The sequence below is a fragment of the Lemur catta genome, chromosome 1 (assembly GCF_020740605.2).
Source record: "Lemur catta isolate mLemCat1 chromosome 1, mLemCat1.pri, whole genome shotgun sequence".
Classification (NCBI taxonomy): Eukaryota; Metazoa; Chordata; class Mammalia; order Primates; family Lemuridae; genus Lemur; species Lemur catta.
This window is the reverse complement of record NC_059128.1, coordinates 212,885,111-212,903,857: the sequence shown is the minus strand read 5'-3', so window position 1 is coordinate 212,903,857 and position 18,747 is coordinate 212,885,111. Positions and strand designations below refer to the sequence as shown.

Genomic DNA, 18,747 nt, shown 5'->3' with positions numbered 1-18,747 from the left:
TTCTTAAAGAATACTGGCTGGACCTTAAATTTGTCATGTTCTGTTTGTGTTATGACAGATAAAACATCGTAACTCTGTACATGTCCCCTGTTAGACTATCAGAACGTTGAAAGGTAAGACTCATGTCTGCCCCCAACGCCACCTAGCAGACTAGGCAGCACATAACAGGCACTTAGATGTTTTTCACATAAAGTAAATCTTTCTTGAATAATCCTATCCTCAATTTTTATTTTGTTTATTCTATCTATGCAGAAGATAAAATCCATCCCTTATGAATCTGTCCAAAGCTAATCTCCTTCACAAACCCTTGCCTAAATATGTAGCCTAACTAGCTCTCCTCAGCGTTTACAGTGTGGTGTTTAAATGTATAAACCTAGATTCTATTCCAGTCCTGAAAATTATTAGCTGTTGATATTGGGCAAATTAACCATTTCTGTGCCTTAATTTTTTAATCTGGAAATGATAATAGCATTGACTTTACAGGGTTATGTTTTTCTATAAGGATGAAATGAGTTAATTCCTGTGAAGTCCATAAAATAGTGCTACCATATCATAAGCACTCAATAAAAATAATTTTCCCAAATTTTCTCAAATGGTTAGTATAATCCCCATTTGGCCATGATTATTTACCCATTGGTGACATATGTTCTATTGTTGCTAGAAACTTAAATTTAAATAAAGCATTATTAATGGATTTTTAATGGGCATATCTTATTTTCTTAAATAAACCATAAACCCCAAGAGCAAAGGAGAACTTTGAATATTGAGTATATTCTACATGCCAAGAACCTGGCTAAGTGCTTCCTATAAATATTTCACTTATTCCTCACAATAACAGTATAAGCTAGTTATTATTTTCATAGTATAGATAATACAAAACAAAAATGAAGGTTTAAGAGAGTAAGTAATTTGTTCAAGTTTTCTAAGCTAGCAAGTTGTAGAGCTAGGACAGTTCTTGAAGGCAAAGATAATTCATATGTTTCCTAGAGTGCTCAATATATATTCATTAAAACAATTACCATCTGTGTTCAATTATCTTTATTGTATGTATTTGTTGCTATAATATTTAAAACATATATACTTGATAAGTTAGCTTTTCATTTTTAACATATCCTAACACAGAGACCTTATTTTTTACTTTTAACATGCTTTTTTAAAAAAAAGTTTATCTTAGATCCCATTTTAAACCCTCTTCCAACTGTAGTGATAAGAGCATGATATACTTTTAGTATATTTTAATATAACCAGAGAGCTTTGTGAATTTTTGTTTTTGTTTTACTTTGTTTTGCTATTCTCCATGCATTTGTGTCAATAGCCATCAATTTATGTTTAGCTTCATCGTTATAATTCTTTGGATTAATGCTGTTTTTATATTGAATTAGCCAGTGTCGCAAGAAATGCTAGAGAACGTTTGCTCTCCACCTTTGCTTTACCAAGGTGGGAAATGGAACTCAGGCAGATGAGGGATGTGTCAGTATTGTGAAGATAGTGAGGGGCATGTAAGAGACCAGAACCAGACTTCTTTATACCTATCCCTGTGCTGTCTTAGTTAAACTGCACTGCCACCTGCATACAAATAAACACCGTGTTTTTTCACATATACTACCTCCTACTTCATTTACTGTGTGGTGTTGGACCAGCACCTTCAGTGTACCTGTCATTACATATTCCCAAGTAGGAAGCAAAAGAGAAGGCATTGAAATAGGAAATATCTGAAGAGGCAAAAGCCCTGTGCAACCTTTCCACCTCTGTGCCTTTACTCATAGTGATCCCCAAATGTCCTTTCTCTGCATGTCCTTACATCAGTGCTACTCAAAAAGTGGTCAGTGCACGGATGTCTAAGAATTGTTTACCACCACGTGATGAGACAAGTACAGAAATAGAGAATGAGTATTTAGAAACAAGTATTAATGTATCAATTTAAAAGAGTAATTTGTTATCTGTTAAATCTAATAATGACAAAACTTGGTCTTCCATTTGTGCTTTTTATTTTCCTAGTAATTGATTTTAATTGTACTCTACAAAAATATTGGTTTCCAAAAGATTGGGAGGAAAATGGTCTTTCACCACAGAAAATTTGAAAGATTCTTGTTTAAAGGGTTTAAGTTCAAGTGCCACCAATACTTTCATAAAGTATTCCTAATGTTCCTGATAAATAGAGCCTTTAAAATTTACAACTGTTGACCTAAAGCCTTCTTAGGCCTCTTGTCACTTCTACCTAGGCTAGTAATTATTAATATTTGTGTGTTTGTCTTATATCTTTTGAACAATTACAACCTTACTAAGAACAGGTTATGTGTCCACAGCACCTCACGAATGGCATATAATTCATAAATTTGCATTACACTAATGGACTAGAAGGAATATCATTTCCTGAACTCAGAAAAAGGATTCAGAGTAAATAATTTAAACAATGCCCAATTCTACATTTTTATACGAATCGTTAGACCAGTGAGAAACCTGAACATATATAATAACCCTATTTCTGCCTAATGGGAAGCTAATAAATTATCTTAAAAAACTTGTCTTAAAAACAAATTGGTATCTGAAGAAACTCTAAGGACTACTGAGATTTTAGTACAAGCTAAACTGATACCACATTTATGGCAATCTCCCAGTGCAATTCCCACACTGAGTTGTGTGCAATTGCATACCAGTTCTCAAGCATGCAGACTCAAATACTTTACAGTAGAGCTGATAATATTTCTAATTACTAAGTGAAGAAATCAGTATAGGACATTTTCTCTGGAAGTCAGCTCTAGACCCCACTCACCAAAGTATTCATCAGCAGGTGGATTTTCCATATCATACAGCATCTTTTTGGTCAGGTGCTCGAGCTCATCTTCTGGGCGGAATGAAGAAGGCCCCACTGACCCTGAGTGTCCACCCTGAAAGGCAGAAAACACATAGTCCTTTAATTGCAACCTAAATCATCAACCAAGCAATCAACCTGAACAAGCAGTGTTTTGCATTGGAGAGGAAAAACACTGGATATGGCTGTAAGGAGACCTGGGTTTTAGAATTAGCTTTATCACTTATTTGGTGGCCAACTTGGACACATCTCTTTATTTGCTTCCCTTATCTAGATGAGTCATCTATCAGGCTTTAGAAACCGCTGTTTACAACAGTCAGAATCTATTTTGTTTAACAATTGCTAAGTAATCACTATATACCGTTGTATATTTATAAAACGGATTTTTTTAAAAATGAGTCTTTCTCCCTTATAGACCTTACAGTCAAGTGGGAGATACAGGCATATTAATAACTAAAGAAAAAAACGGGTGTAGATAGTGTACAGTCAGGGTATACAGAGGGACCTCTCACACAGCCTCAGAGAAAGACACCCTAAAGAGAGGCAGCAGAGCAGACTAGGACTTATTCAGCTACAGAAGTGGAAACGTACAGGTCAAAGTTTCTCACATTGAGGTAAGAAAAGTCAGGTAGCATAAGGAGATCCTGGCAGTTGTGGATTTCTGGGACTACATACAAAGTTTAGCATCGGATATGAGATGAGTCTTATCAGGTACTAGGGTCCAGAAAGTCAACCTTTTGGTTCCGGTTCTTTCGTTCCAGTTAAGGAAGTTGAGTAATTTTTTTCCCCAGCACAGCAAAAAGCCAGATTTCAAATGAGGATAAGTAGCATTGACATTGGGTGGATGTTTAAACAGGTGAGTACACCAGAAGTATATCAATGTGAGAGAATCAAGCATCAGTTGAGAGAGTACTTAAGATAATGAAGAACCCACGTGCGTAGAGAAAGAAGAAAGGTCAGATACTAGATGTAAAGTAGCTTTGTGCTATGTAAATAAAAGAGGATTTGTTATATTTTCCTTTGCCTGTGACTTTACCATGTCCAATATCACACCCAACATCAGTGTTATAAAATAAAAATACTATCATGAAAAGTTTAGAAATGATGATGATATCCACCACGGCTAATGGGTGGTCGATTGAAAATGTTCTTGCCTTGATGTTTATGCATCCTTAAAATAGTTGGGCAAAAGTTTCTCTTTTCAGAATGTTTATGAGAATGAGTTCGACAAAACTAAAAGCTGCATATTCATTTTCCCATTATCTGCAGTACACCAAATGAGTTCTTGGATGTGAAAATCCTGTAAAATACAAATCCTGTGCAAATGTTATAATTCTTACTATCAACATGCATTTCAACAACTCCACGATGGGTATCAATGATTTGTGTGACGTCTAAGGCATGAAATACCTTCTGCACATAGGTAAGAATGCTGATTGGTACCTATTTGGCCTTTTCTATATAATACTTTTCCATTTTTTGGTTTCCTATAATGCACAGAAAGTTGGAGTATAACACACAGTAGGCTGAAAAGGCCAAGAATCTTTTATGTTGGTCAGTAACCTTACCCTGAGATGTTATTTCGTTTTTCAATAATTTGGTTTAGAGATTGGAAAGCAGTGAATGAACTATGGCATATGGTCAAGTTACAGAAACAAAAAATCAAGCTGTATGTGCAGATCTAAAGAATCATTAGTTAATTTCCTCCTTGTAAAATAGGGAAATTGAGACCCAGAAAGATCAGAGAAGGGTGTAGTTATGGTAAAGTTCAGGACAAAAGCCCATTCTAGACTTACTCATTTATCCAATAAACATTAAAGGCTAAACTTAGGGCCTCCTCTAAACTGTGAACATCACCTGCAGTATAGGGTTGGTGTGAAGATTAAAGGTGCTATTGAATTATTCCTTTATTCTTCTGCTTATTAGTTTATTCACTTGTTCTTACAGTGTCTATTTTGTATACCCTCTGCAAGCAAAGCACCAGAGAGGGATACAAAGATGTATTAGACACAGAGGATGGAGAGTAGTGGGGGTAGGAAATATGACAAAATGATTAAGTATAAAAAGCATAGTATATTATTGGAAGGTGTTTATATAGACATGAACATTGGATAAGTGATTTTGCCAGTATTATTAAACTTTAAATTATACACAGGCTATCCACTTCCAAGAAATACTCATACAAGTACATAAAATTATATGACCAGGACTGGTCACAGGAACTGTATTGGAGAGGAGGAACAAAAAATAACAATGCAACTATCAAAGGAATCACCTAAGTAGAAAATGATAAGTATATACATTGTAAATCTCTAAGTACAAGCGTACAAAGATGACCAAGACATGTCCACACATTAACAAATCCGGTTGCAGAACAGGATATCTAAGTGATGGTCTCATTTTGGTAAAAATAAGTACAGTTTAATTATTTATAGATCTATATAGGCATAGGAAAAAAGTTTGAAAAAGACATATACTAAAATGTTAAAGGAGATTATCTCTGGGGCATAGGATCCTAGGGGGCTTTCTAAATTTGTTTTTTATTTTATAGTATGTAGTTCTACTTTTGTAATTCATGAAATATAACTTTTTTTTTTACGTAATGATTTCAAGTGATAAAGATGTGCTGGATACTGCCAAACTCCTGGAGAGGCTTCTAACCCAGGGAAGTGGAGGACTCTCAGAGGAGCAGAAGGTCAGAGTTGAGAAGCAGTTTGGTGTGAGTGCAAAAAACTACAAGTGGTTCAGTGTTCAAGTCTGGAGAAACAGAAAGACAGGAAGGGCCAGCTAATGATCACTGCCATGCTATACTGAGATGGTTAGGGCTTCTCTACGAGCTAGGGCTCTAGGCCTTGGGTGACACCTTGCACAACTCTCAAAATCTGATGAACTAAATCCCTTTTGACAAAATAAAAACGGCATCCATAAAAATGCACACAAAATGTACTTACAATTTCAAGGACTTCACTGACCACAGGGAACATATCTGCATGTTCTCACTTAGAAACAACCAGGCAATAGAAACCATAGTAGGGATTTTTAGCAGGGGAGTGATCTAATCAGTTGAGAAAGTTCTCTCTGGAGTGGAGGAGGATGGAGGGGAGAGCTATGAGACTGGAATGAGAGATGGGGAGTTTATCTTAATATATTTGTGTATATTAAAGGAATATATGACATGGCAGTATCATTATGGCTGGAGACAGAGATCTGCCTATAACATTCACTTGGCATCCTTGGGTGAGTCTGTTAACCTTTCATAACTGCGCATTCCCTTCCATACAATGGGCTTCCCAGTGCCACCTTATAGGTCTGTGAGAATTTAAAGGGAGATAACCTGCATCTCATGCTAAACAGAGCTTAACTGCTTTCAGGCCATTATAACAAAGAGGCTCTCTTTGAATCTCCCAACCTGCCTCTGAGGGAGGGGATTATCCCAGTTCAGGTAACAAAATTGAAAATGAGATGGGAAAGTGACCTATACCTTTTTTCCAGCCAGGCTTGCAATAGAAGGAGAGCTTGAGCCCAAAATATGGTGTCACCTGACTCTAAATTTCATGCATTTTTTTTCCAATCAAACATTGCTTCCCATAGAGAAAGTGCTAGAAAATATAAAATATTACCTCTAATATTGGTGCTACCTGTTTTAATTAAGCCAAACAACTATTGAAGAAAACCTGATTAATTCCTGTTTTTAGTCTTAGGGGGGACCCTTAGAGAATGGACATAATTTATCATTGTCTGAGCCTAATGTCTGCCTCCCTTTCAACACAAAGGCAGCAAGAAGACCGAGTCTCTCCTTTATAAATCTAAGCCAGAAATTTAGATTCTATCCATAGCACTTACGTTTCAAGAAGAAGTCTAATTTCAAAGTGCTTACCTTGTCAGTATTTCACAGATTGAGAAAAATGTATCATTCTTTTTATTCTCTAAATACTCCTTCCTATTTACTTGCCATACTGTTTCTGAAATAACAAATTTGGAAAGGCTCTTTTCTTTTAGATCCTAACTCTTGTATATAATGCTAATTGTGGATTCCTGGTATTTCTTATGAGGAAAAGACCCCAAAAGATAATTTCTCAGAGTGTTTCTGAACTTTATTTGGCTACAAAACTGCCTCCCCCAGTGGTACTTAACACCTGTGGAATACATAAGGGCCAAAACACAAGGTTCCTCAGTTAAGAGTTCTCTCTCACAGCAAAGGAGACAGCCTGGGACGTTCAGTGTTCAAGTTCTGTAAGTAGGATTTTAGTATTACTCTCACTCTGATAAACAGAGATCCCCCCTAATTTCTCTGTCCCAGTAGTCCTAAGAAAAATTAACAGCTGTGTCCAAATTGTTTTTTAATACACAACTTCTAGCACAGCGTATGGGTAATAAAACACAATTGAAAATGTGTGGTGGTGGGTGTTGTAAGGGGATGATTTGCATTATTACGTTTTTTATTTCTTCAAAAGCAGAAATGTGAATAGCATCAGTGGCATAATTCACTGTGGCATAATAATTCCTTATATTTGCATGACCCTTTTCAAGGTGCTTGCGTTCACATATATAGGATCTCAAATGTCTACACAATGGCTCTGTATAATATGTAACCCTATTTCATGGGTGAGAAAGCTGAGGCTCAAGAAGACAGGTGGGCCATCTCGTGTGAAGTACCACTGCTTAAAAATGGCACAAACACTGAAACTGGGATGGGATGGGTCAGGCGCATTTCTGCTCAACGTCAATGCATCTTAAGGTTCCGATATCATTTCTTCAAGCCTGTCTAGGGCTATGATTCTCTAATTTGGATTTTAATCTACTGAGTCTATTATCTAAGCAAAGATTTTTTCAGAGTAAAGGTTTGCTGCTAAATAGCAAAACAAAGGCACTGTGAAACAAATATAAACAAAGCTTCGGGGCTTTCCTTAAAAAAAGGCTTTCTTACAAGTATCAACATTAATCACTGATATGTATGTTTTCTGAAATGCCTGAACCTCTTAGTAAAGAGAAAATAACATGATGTAATCCACAGGTGAATTATCGAGTAATAGATTTTAGAGGACTCCTTCAAGATTTTCTTAACATAACCTTCCTAAGGGATTGCCAGGTGCCAAGAACTATAATTATAAAGTCAAATAATTCAGAGTTCCTGCCTCTGACAACTCATAGTTTAGGAATACAGAGACATGAAAATAGGCCATTACGACAAAATGTAAGCACTAAAATGCAGGTCTAAATTCAGTGCTCTGAGATGGAAGAAGGCTGCCAGAAAGAGATGACCTTTTAGTTTGATACTGAAGGATAAACTGGATTTCACCAGAATAAGAAAGCAAGAATGAAAGAACAGAAAGTGGGAAAGAAAGAAAGAAAAGCAAAGAAAAGAAAGACATTCTAAGTACGATATATAAAAAAGAACATGTATATCTGAAAGACTGTTAAGAAATAGAGGAGAAACGGAGTGAGGATGAGGTAAGAGTAGTGGGATTTGGACAATGCCTAGACTTTGTTTTAGGTAACAGAAAGTCATTAGGAGATTTTAAAATGAGAGCTGACTTTGTTAAAATCATACTTCTGAAATAAGCATATTGGCAAACATCTTCAAACACCAAGGTCAATGACACTTTAAAAGATGCAACCAGACATCATGACATTTCTGAGCAATTTGACAGCTAATATTAAAATATTAGCTTAAAAATAACTATAATATTTACTAAGCATAGAAGAGACTGCTAACTGCTCACCAAAATCTGTTTCCTTGTCTTTCTGGGCACATAGCTAGACTATTATTTCCCATGCTCCTTTGCAGTTAGATATGGCCATGTGAGGCACAAGGAGGAGGAAGATTACCACGTGGAGGAAAGCCATCCACTAACCAGGCTGGCTTGCCCCACGATGTTACAGTTAGGGAGACTGGAAAGAAATATGCTCAAAGGTTAATGGTTGAAAGTTGTGGGAAAGTGAGTGGTTTATATTCTGTTTGTATGTTTCAGTATTTTCCTTTTTCTACAATAAAGATTTTTTTCTCAGAAGAAAAGCATCCACGTATCTGCAATTAATTCTTTGTCATTGCTCTTCTCTTGTTAGGGGCCCAGGTGACTGTCATTCAAGGGAAGACTTACTATGAAGCCACATTTGCATCTAGGTCCCTGACAAACCTTATGGATGGGACTGTGAGATAATAAGGACTTGTTTCTGAAACAAAATACACATGGATAGAATCCTTGATGAACAAGGAAATTCTGCCAGATTAACACAAATAACAATAGCCATCATATTTACGTAACACTTCATGGTGTTTGAAGTGTTTTATACATTCTTACATAGAAACCTGTAAGTATAGAAGACCTGACTATTTAGAATCTCTTTAATCTTAGTTCTGCCTTTAACTTGTCCAGTGGTTTTACTCAAATCATTTCCATTTCCTAAGCCTCAGTTTCTTTATGTGTAAAATGTTATTTTGAAAGATTCCTTTGATTCTATTCTTTCATTTTTTTTGTGCCCATAATATGTAGCAGGGCATACATCATTACCAATCTTTAGAGTGAAATCACAGATATTCATATTTACAGATCCTTTGTAGTCTATAAAAACAGACACATACTGAGTAAGTGGAAACCTCATTATTACAGAGATTTCCATTTGTAAGAGGACTTAAGCCACTTGTCAGCATCCGCTGAAACATCCAGAACTTCATTCAGCATTCTGAATCTGAGTAAGCAGTTGGCAGGTCACAGCGTTTGTGCAGCCTACTGAACTTTCACTACACTGGGGCATGAAATCAAGAACATGTAAAGGTTAACCACCTTATCCTACACCTGCCCCTTTCTTGGGTAGAGAAGGAAAAATTCCATCTTCCTTTCTAAAGAAAAAGGGAAGCATAGAAAATAGCATGCAATGATGTGTAAATGCCACTCAGGAGAACCCCCAACACCTTGAATCTTTGTTACCACAATTTAGCTGTTTAAATGTGTGTGTTAATGACCCATTTTAGAAAATGGCCACTCACTCTCCATCACTGTGTCAGTTTCCCTAGTTACTTGGATACTGACCTTGGTGTGGTCATTTTCCTCCCTTGAGTCCTTACCTGCTGTTGATTTGCTAGTTACATAGTACTAGATAACTTGAACTTAGTGCAAATCTGAACCTCACCAGAAAAGCACTGCTCAGGCAGATAAAACATCGGGAAAAAAGAGCCAAGATATTCAAGAAGACTACATGATAATGAATACTCTATCACTCTGGGTACCAGAGCTGCTCATTTTTCTCGTCCATTTGTAATGATGTATAAGAGGTTCCTTTGCTCAGAGGGAAAATAACTTCAATTATGTGTTCTTGAAAAAAAGAAACATTGAAATTATCATCTTTTCAAAAGGTAGAATTAGCCCTGCTTTAGAGCTGAAAGCCTGCCAGAAAAAATATATTTCTGATATTTTTGTTCTTTTTTTTCCCTATTTAGCTGTGTCAAGTTTGCAGTTTGCAATTTCCTGTGGCTGTTCCTTCTTTTTAATTCTCCCTGAATTATCATACTATACTCTCAACATCTCACTGTTTAAATGGAAGGAGCACCTTTCTGGCCAGGGACAAGTGATTTGCTGGACACCTATTCTATTTCAGGTTAAAAGCAATGGCCAAAGAGAAGTAAGGAGGAAAGGTGACTATCTGGCAGCAATGAAAAACCTATGCATGAACATTCGTCACAGCTCCATGGGAGTAGAAAAGTGTGCTCTTGGTTCTACAAGTGATTTGCTGGACACCTATTCTATTTCAGGTTAAAAGCAATGGCCAAAGAGAAGTAAGGAGGAAAGGTGACTATCTGGCAGAAATGAAAAACCTATACATGAACATTCCTCACAGCTCCATGGGAGTAGAAAAGTGTACTCTTGGTTCTATTGTTATGTTCTGTTTTCTTGAAGAATAAATAGTAAGGACACAAAGACTACCCAGACATTTTCACTTTAAAAGTTTGAGTCTAGCTTTAAAATCCATTCCAGTCTTCAACTTTCAAAAGCTTGAAAGTTTTCTTACAACCTCTGCTCTTTCCTATTTCCTTTCTCACACCATGCATTAATGCCTTTAAATCACCTTTCTTAAGCCAAATTGAGAGTCGTAGCCAAGGGCTGATGATTCTAAATTGCAGAGTAGTTGCTGGAAGAGCTGCTGCAGCAAGGGAAAAGCCTGGCCATCCAACAACAGGGGTGCTGCTGTTTGCACACCGGGGCTTTATGACAATCTAGGCTGAGCTGAGGTACAGTGGCCTCGCTCTACACACTCCTCTCTCAGTCCCCATGTGTCCAGGTAGGCTCAAGAATGCCTGGGCTTAGAGCATCCCAGCTCTTAGGCCTGATGTCTAGCATACTACTTCAGTTCCCTGAGAATTTCTTTTTTCATTATTGATTTTCTCATATACAAACCAGAGGATTATAATATCTAATTCATATAAAGAAGCTTGTAAAATATTCAATATCAAATAAATGGCAGTTATAATTATCAGGAGGGACAGCTTAGAAACCACTAAAAAGGATGACTTTCCTCTTGGTAGTAGCATGTTTGCAAAGTAAGATCTCTCCAGTTACTCTCCACTTTCCTATCTGCTGATAAAGTACTTTAGCGTAGTATACCTGGATTTCACATTAATTGTTGTTGCAGTGAGGGATGTAATTACTCTGAGTACTTTTTAACTATAAATCTTGAAGTACCTGACATTTGGTGAATGTATGGTTTGCTGGCTCTCCAAATTGTGAACACTTCTATATCCTCGCCTTTGGCACCAACAAACAAAGTAAAGCTCATGTTTGGCTCTTCAGAGCAGAGCAGCCATCCCTATGCTTTCCTACCTGGATGAACTCCAGGAAGACAAGGTACAACCACTGATGCTGTTCGGCCTGGTAGGCAAGAAGTAAGAAAGGCGAGTAGCTAGCGTGAGCCCCAGATCTGCAGGGTCAGGGAGAAGCCAGGTCAAAGATCACTTGCCCATCTAACTCACAGTTCTCTTTCACTGCCCCTTCCCTCTACACCTCCAAGGGGGCCCTTCTTAAAGGGGAAAGCAAGATGTCTCTCAATTTGCTCTACAGGAGGCTAAAAGAAGTTATTTCCACAATACTATGACTAAAACCTATATGTAGTTTTTTCCATTAATTAGGCTTTATGTATGTTATGTATATGGGATTTGATATAACAAAGACAAGAGAATTACAAGATACTATTTCCATTAGTTGGCTTCACCTCAATAAGACTCACGACATAAAAGTTTGATGAATGGAATGAACCGTTGTTCAAGGTTGTGTTTTCAAACTAAACCTCGTGTTGGCCTTTGCTGTGCCCCACTAGTGCCTGGCAGTGACTTCCCCTGAGAAAACATTTCATCTTTATTTTGTTGCCTAGAACAATGCAACAGACTAATCACTGGTTGCTCCAATGTTGGGAAGAAAGGTTTTACCACAATGTACAGCTTTCTATGCATTGTCCCATAGAAAAGCTATCTTCAGTCAGAAGCTACAGTTTTAATAAAACTCTAACAAAAAGATACCATAATTTTTGCTTTACCAGGGGTCCAGCCCTGACTGTGTTTCTAAATCACTCACTGTCTGTTCAAAATGGAGTTTTGCCAATCCCTTATTATTAGTTATCTGGATTGTGCCATAATTCTTGCCATCATAATGTTAAAAAAATGGGAAGATAGTAAAATGGTACATCTGATAATTAGAAATATATAAAAACACATATGCAAGAATGCCAGTGTATGTGTCTATGTAAGTATTAAAAAACAGATACTAGAAGTAAATATACCAAAATTTTAACAAGGCTTATGTCAGGATGGTGGGATTATGAGAAATTTAAGGTTTTTAAAAATAATTTTAAAATTATCTAAATAAATATAATAAAAATGAATGACTCTTAGGAAATAACAAGAAACATACTTCATAAAACATAGGGTTCCAGTCTTGTTAGTATTTTCAGGTATGAAGCCAGGAGAGAATGGAAAACCCCAAGTGTGGACAAGTTGTTGATAAAAAGTAGGCACCTAGATTTTCAGTCTGATATTCACAGAAACACTTTCCTACTGTACAAGCTGTTTCTATCCAGTGGGCTTGACAGAAGCCTGAACGTGACACAAGACACTGAAATAACATGCAAATCAGTTTTCGGTTTTAATATGCAAATATGACACTTGGCACATCACTTTCCATGGCTGAGGTAAATTTCTGTTTTTGAGTTTTTCGTGGGAAATGCAAACCAGCAAACAAATGGTTACTTCCCCATATTTCATCTAACACAAGGTGGTTTTCATTTGAGTCAGAGGGGTTCTTGCTCTGCAATCCAAGGTACCTCTGATGTAGAGAAAGGGTATGTGTTTTGCTCAATAACAATGCCACCCTAGGCCAACAAGGCAAGCAATCCTACCTTCTGACAGACACACTGATCTCACTGGATTTCTGGGCCTCAGCAGGGAGGCAGGCAAAGTGCCTAAGTGAAAATAACAGAGAAAAGGTTTTTTGCTTGACCTGTGAAAATGAAATCAAGGTAGGTCAACGTGGTGGGAAGATTATTTAGCTTCTAGTCAGACAAAGAAGAGGAAGAAGTCAAAAGTCCTTGTTTCTAGGGTATTCAATCAGTGCAGAAAACCAGTAGCTTATGATTAAATCTATATTAAATTATCCACAAATACTAGTAATTAATTAGGCACTAAGGCAGTCATCAAAATGAGTGAGATGCACCTAGTTCAAGAAATTTACAATCCAGTCAGGAAATCAAGGCATATGAGGAAGAAATAAAAGAACAAAGCAAAAAATTGAATGTTGATGGTAAACATTGTGGCTTAGATGCTTAAGAGTAAAGGCTCTGGGTCTGCTTATTTGGGTTCAAATCCCACATCCACTAATAACTGTATGACCCAGGGCAAGATGTGTAATTTTACTAAATGTTAGTTGCTTCAAACATAAAATGGGGTCAATAGAATTTATTTCCCAAGTTAAATAAGATTGCTCAGGCAAACCATTTACTGCCTGCAAAGATTAAGAAATTAATATTACCCTTAAAGATGGGCCATGCTGTATGAATAATATACAAGTGTATCAATGGATCATACGGATTCAGAGAAAGAGATTACAGTGGGCTGATTACATGCAGAGAGAATAAGGGGCTTGAATTAGGACTTGGGACAGAATTCAGAGGGGCTGAGACAGAATTCTCATCATGGGATTAAAAACTCTTTGCCTTTCTATGCTCTTTTACAGTCAACAAGACACCTAGATACAATATTCATATATGCTATATTATTTAATACTTTCTAAAGCATGACACTGTCTTTTTTGGATAAAGAAACAAACCAAGTTAGTGGTTTGTTAAGAGACTATGCTAAGTGACTTTGCTAAAATCATACCTATATTAAGTAGCAGAGCCAGGAGTTAAAACATGAGTCTTCTGATCCCAGCTCAGTGTTTTTCTACAAATTTAAAGCTGCTTCTATCTATTCATTTAGAAATATGAAACTTACATGATCTATCATAAAGGTTAATCAAGACAGTCAACCTCACTGATTAAGGCATTAATGCTAATTATACTAGAGTTTGGAGACCAATGTGGCCCCTTTCTACTTTCAGAAACATTGATTGTGGTGTAATGGAGAAAGTGTGGGCTTCGGAGGCAGAACAAGCCGGTTCAAATACCAAGTTATACCTCTCGATTTGTATAACATTTCACAAGTTTTTTTTTTTAAATTAGCATTAGATTCCTCATCTGTAAATGGGGTTTTGGAAGTAGGCAGGGGAGAGGGGATGGATGCCTGCATTTGAGAGCCATTGTGAGTAATACCTAAGATGATACATGGCATGTGCTAATATTTGACAGGGGCTCATGATTATTTGTATTAAATGCTCACACACAGTCTGTCAAATATGAGCTATGGATGCCTTTCAAATGTGGCAGGAAGGTGGATGAGAGAATATGAATGACTCAGTGTCATTCATCAGCACTACAGCAGAAGGGGAAGAAAGATCATGCTCTGATACTGAATCTAAAGACCAGCAGCATTTAATATTTCTAATCAATCATCAACCATGATTCATTTTGATAGTAATCCTACTGAAGGAATTTCTTATCTCTTTCCAAACTCCGACAGGTAGAAATACATCACTATTTAATTTATATATCTATTGATTTATAATTAATGAGAGTAAAAATAATTAAGATATACTGAATGCCTAGCAGGTGCCAGTGTTCAAAATATTTTATATTAAATAACTTATTTAATCAGCAGAGAAACCTATCCGGTGGTTGCCATTCTGATTTTACAAACGAGAAAACTGAACCACAAAGATTACCTTGATAGTAACTGGAGAACCTGGGATCTGAATCCAGTTGTCAACTCCAAAAAGTGATGCTTAACCACAACAAAAGTGCCTCAGCCTCTCAACTCATCTGCATTTTTCAGTGGGATTGTATAACCCAGCTACTTATTTGTTGAGGAATTTAATCGTATACTTACAAAGCCCTGAACTATCAAAGAGACCTTTCTTAGGGACAAACACTATTTTTTTATGATATATTCCCTTTGTGCACAAAGATGGCAACTAAGGACATAACAGGCACCCCAGGTAATGCTGATGCAGATGGTCTGAGTATAAGACTTTGGAAGACATGCCCATTTTTGATGTCTTCACTCATTCACTTGATTCAGCAAAAGTAGTAGAACTAACTGCTCTTCAAAAGACTATTTCCTTTAACAGTCTCATAACCTGGAGAGCTAATGCTAAATCTTAAAATAGTCAAGGAAAATAATACATAGCATTGTACTTAGAGGTGGGCAAAGGGAAAAACATGTAAAATACACTAGTATTCTTTCATATGAAAAGCTAAAGAGTAGTGTCATTTTCTAGTGACCAAAGTAAAAATGTTTTTCCTGCTGGGTTCTTGCCTAACCATGGGTAAAATGCTAAGAAAATATTTTATTCTAAAAGACTCAGGCCTTTCTAAATGTGGGAGGCAAACCTAGATCCCCTGTACTCTGTGAATTTCAGAAACTGAAAAGACACTGGAGATCATTTAGGGGTATATGAATCCCTTCATTTATGATGAGAAAACTGCGAGGTAAGGAGGGAAACTGAGTTGTTCAAGGTCACCTAGAAGACGAGGGACAAAATCAAGAAGAAAGCTCAGATCAGGAAAGCAGATCTAATTCAAACCTAGTTTAGTCCTCTTTCCACCATGAAAAATTCACTCAGAACAGTGATGTATTCTTGATGCCCTGTAAAGTAATGCTCATTCTTGGCAAAAAAAAATTTCGGAGCCCTAATCTACATTTATGCAGCATTCTGAGATCCTGAGATGGAAGTTGCTATAAAGTGAAAATCATTACTGTTATTCTCGGCGAGCCTACACAGACTGACAACAGCTGGCACAAACAGATGTAGTCCACAGAGAATTCTGTCAGGCTGTGCTGGTGCCATCCCTGTGCAAGTTTCCTTTTCCTCGACTCACAAAGGGCGTTTCTACTCAGTCTCTGAAGCCCTCATGGGCTTCTTGTTGATACAGGTAAGGTCAAAGCCCTAGTTAAGCTGGACTCAATCTCTCCTCTCCCCTTTCATCTCAACCACTCTTTCCTGTTAACATGCCTTTCAGAGAGAAATACCCCTGTTAAATTTAGAAAATTTTCTTGATCTGGGGTCTTATTCAATGTCTGGGGGCTACAAGAATAATATTTCTGGAGTCAATACTCTTTACATGCCTTCTCTCCTGTAACTTTTCAAATGCTCCAATGAGATAAGTACTTCTGCCGCCTCACTTTACAGATGAGGAAATTGAGACACAGCAAAGCTAAATAACTTGCTGAAGGTTACCGAGCTTGTATGAGAAGGAGCCAGGATTTGTATTCAACCACATTGGTTCTAGAAATTGCTTCCCAAGTTCTAGCAACTAAAAATCAAAACCAGGAAGAATAGGATTCAAAGTGTCACCCTAATCTGAATAAAATCGTTTTGATGTAATTGTCATGAATATACAAGGTATTATTATCATACCACCATAACTATCATCAAAAACTTGACATGCTTCACTATCTTTATCATTCTAAATATCCTGAGTAATAGGTAGAAAACAAGTTATTATTGGCTTTTTTTTTTCTTAATCAAATGTAACGTAGTGACTGACCCAGGTCATTTAGCATTCAACTGTCCTGACAATGCTTAACGCATTCACTCTGCCTCCAGGGCTGCTTGAATATAGAGTCTTTTGGAGAAGAATAAGTAACTAGATGTTACATACAGTACATCAAGCATGTGAAGAATAACATCGTTTCACTTGTTAGATGCAACCTAACAAGCTTCTAATCAACACCAAAACTAAATATAACAAAGGAGATGACTGTAAATAATAAATTTATTCAAAGTGCATTTACCAAGTGCCTAGTAAGTGCTATGCTAAAGAGATTAATGAGAAGTGGGTCCTTCCCTCTAGGAGATATGATAGGAAATATAAGACATACAGAAATGTCTGTCAATCCAAAGTAAAACGTTTTAATCCTGTGCTATCAGAACACACAGAAAAAGAAGATGGTTGCAGTGAGGAGATGAAGGGACACTCACAGGAGAAGGTAGCATTTGAAGTAGGTCTTGGACAAAGGTGGAATTTGCACATCCAGAGATGTAGCAAGAACAATATTCCAGGTGAAGTCCTGAAGAGGTACATGCAAGTGAGTCAGGTGAACAAGTTAGCATCTTTCCTTTCAGGTAAATACAAATGTAAGTGGTCAGGTAAATACAAATGTAAGTGGTCTCCAGATATTATGTCCTTCTATGTTCTTTTCTGTTTGTTTCATTGTCTGTCCTGTACATGAAGATGTCAGTGATATTTTAGCGAAGGTGAGGAAATTGTCTGCTGGTAAAGTCACCCATATATGAGGCTGCATGGAGAGAGAAATCTGCAGATCACTCAGGACCCTGGCACAGGTCAGCTGTTCCAGACTCAGGCAAACATTACTCACTAAAATGTTTGCTTCTTGCCGGTGATCTTAAAAAGTGATTGCTTTAATGAGAGGCTGAAGAAAATGAGGATCAAAGTGGCTGTGGTGATTTCTGATGCTAACAACTCAATGCTTGGAGGAATGCTGGGGTGGAGAAATATGGATGCCCCAGGGTTTTGCTGCAAAGCCTATGCTGACACATGAGAGGTGAGCATCCTGAGAGAAACTGGATTTTGAACAGGTTTCATTGAGTTATGAAAAGTATTTTTTATGTGCTGTCTTTACATAAGAGCTTAGCTGTGAGTTTCCAGGACTACTTTCCATCCACTCCTTAAGCACCTACATTTCAGTGGATATAAGGGACCACCACACAAAGCCAGCGTTATCATAAAAGCCAGACTGAAAGAACTCAGTGTGCTTTATTGTCTCGGTAACTTAATCCACAATCTTACATAGCAACTAGGAGTCAAGAATGTCCTTTTCCAACAATAAAAGTATATAGAAAATAAATACAGAGAAGCTTGCTTGTTAACGAGTTCTAGGTTCCTCTTTGCCAAAAACTTGCTGGATGCTATTCAGATAATTGTTTCACCTCTCTGCGCCCAGTTTCTTCAAATGGGCATAATCATCTTCAATCTTCTAATGCACATGTTTCTTACAACAAACAAAGGGAGCAGGAGAAGTAACACTACTCAAGCAATTTGTGAATGGCCATATGCATAAAGGGGACACACAAATCATCATCATCCTCACTGTCATTATCCTCCTTTTCATCATTACAGCTAAGATATACTGAGCCAGTCATACTCAGACTGCTTCAAATGTACCTCATCCTCTCTGCATCCTGATTAAGCAGTTACCTTTATCGTCCTCATTCAGCGATAAGGATACGGAAGCACAGAGGTGTAAGTAGAGCACTCAAGGTGTTGCAGCCAGGATTCAAGCTTGACTCTATAGTCCATGGCCTTAGCCACTATGCCACCTGGAGTAGCACAAG

The 18,747-nt window shown here is 37.2% G+C and overlaps 1 protein-coding gene across 11 annotated transcripts in view; it reads right to left on the bottom strand.

Moving 5' to 3' along the window:
• Positions 1-18,747, bottom strand: part of LOC123630380 (LIM domain containing preferred translocation partner in lipoma) — a 648,766-nt gene that overhangs the window by 153,840 nt on the left and 476,179 nt on the right. For all 11 annotated transcript variants that reach the window (XM_045539905.1, XM_045539914.1, XM_045539916.1 and 8 more), the window contains one exon: positions 2,774-2,888. In XM_045539905.1, coding sequence (XP_045395861.1) covers positions 2,774-2,888 — 115 coding nt within the window. The remainder of the gene's footprint in view (positions 1-2,773; positions 2,889-18,747) is intronic.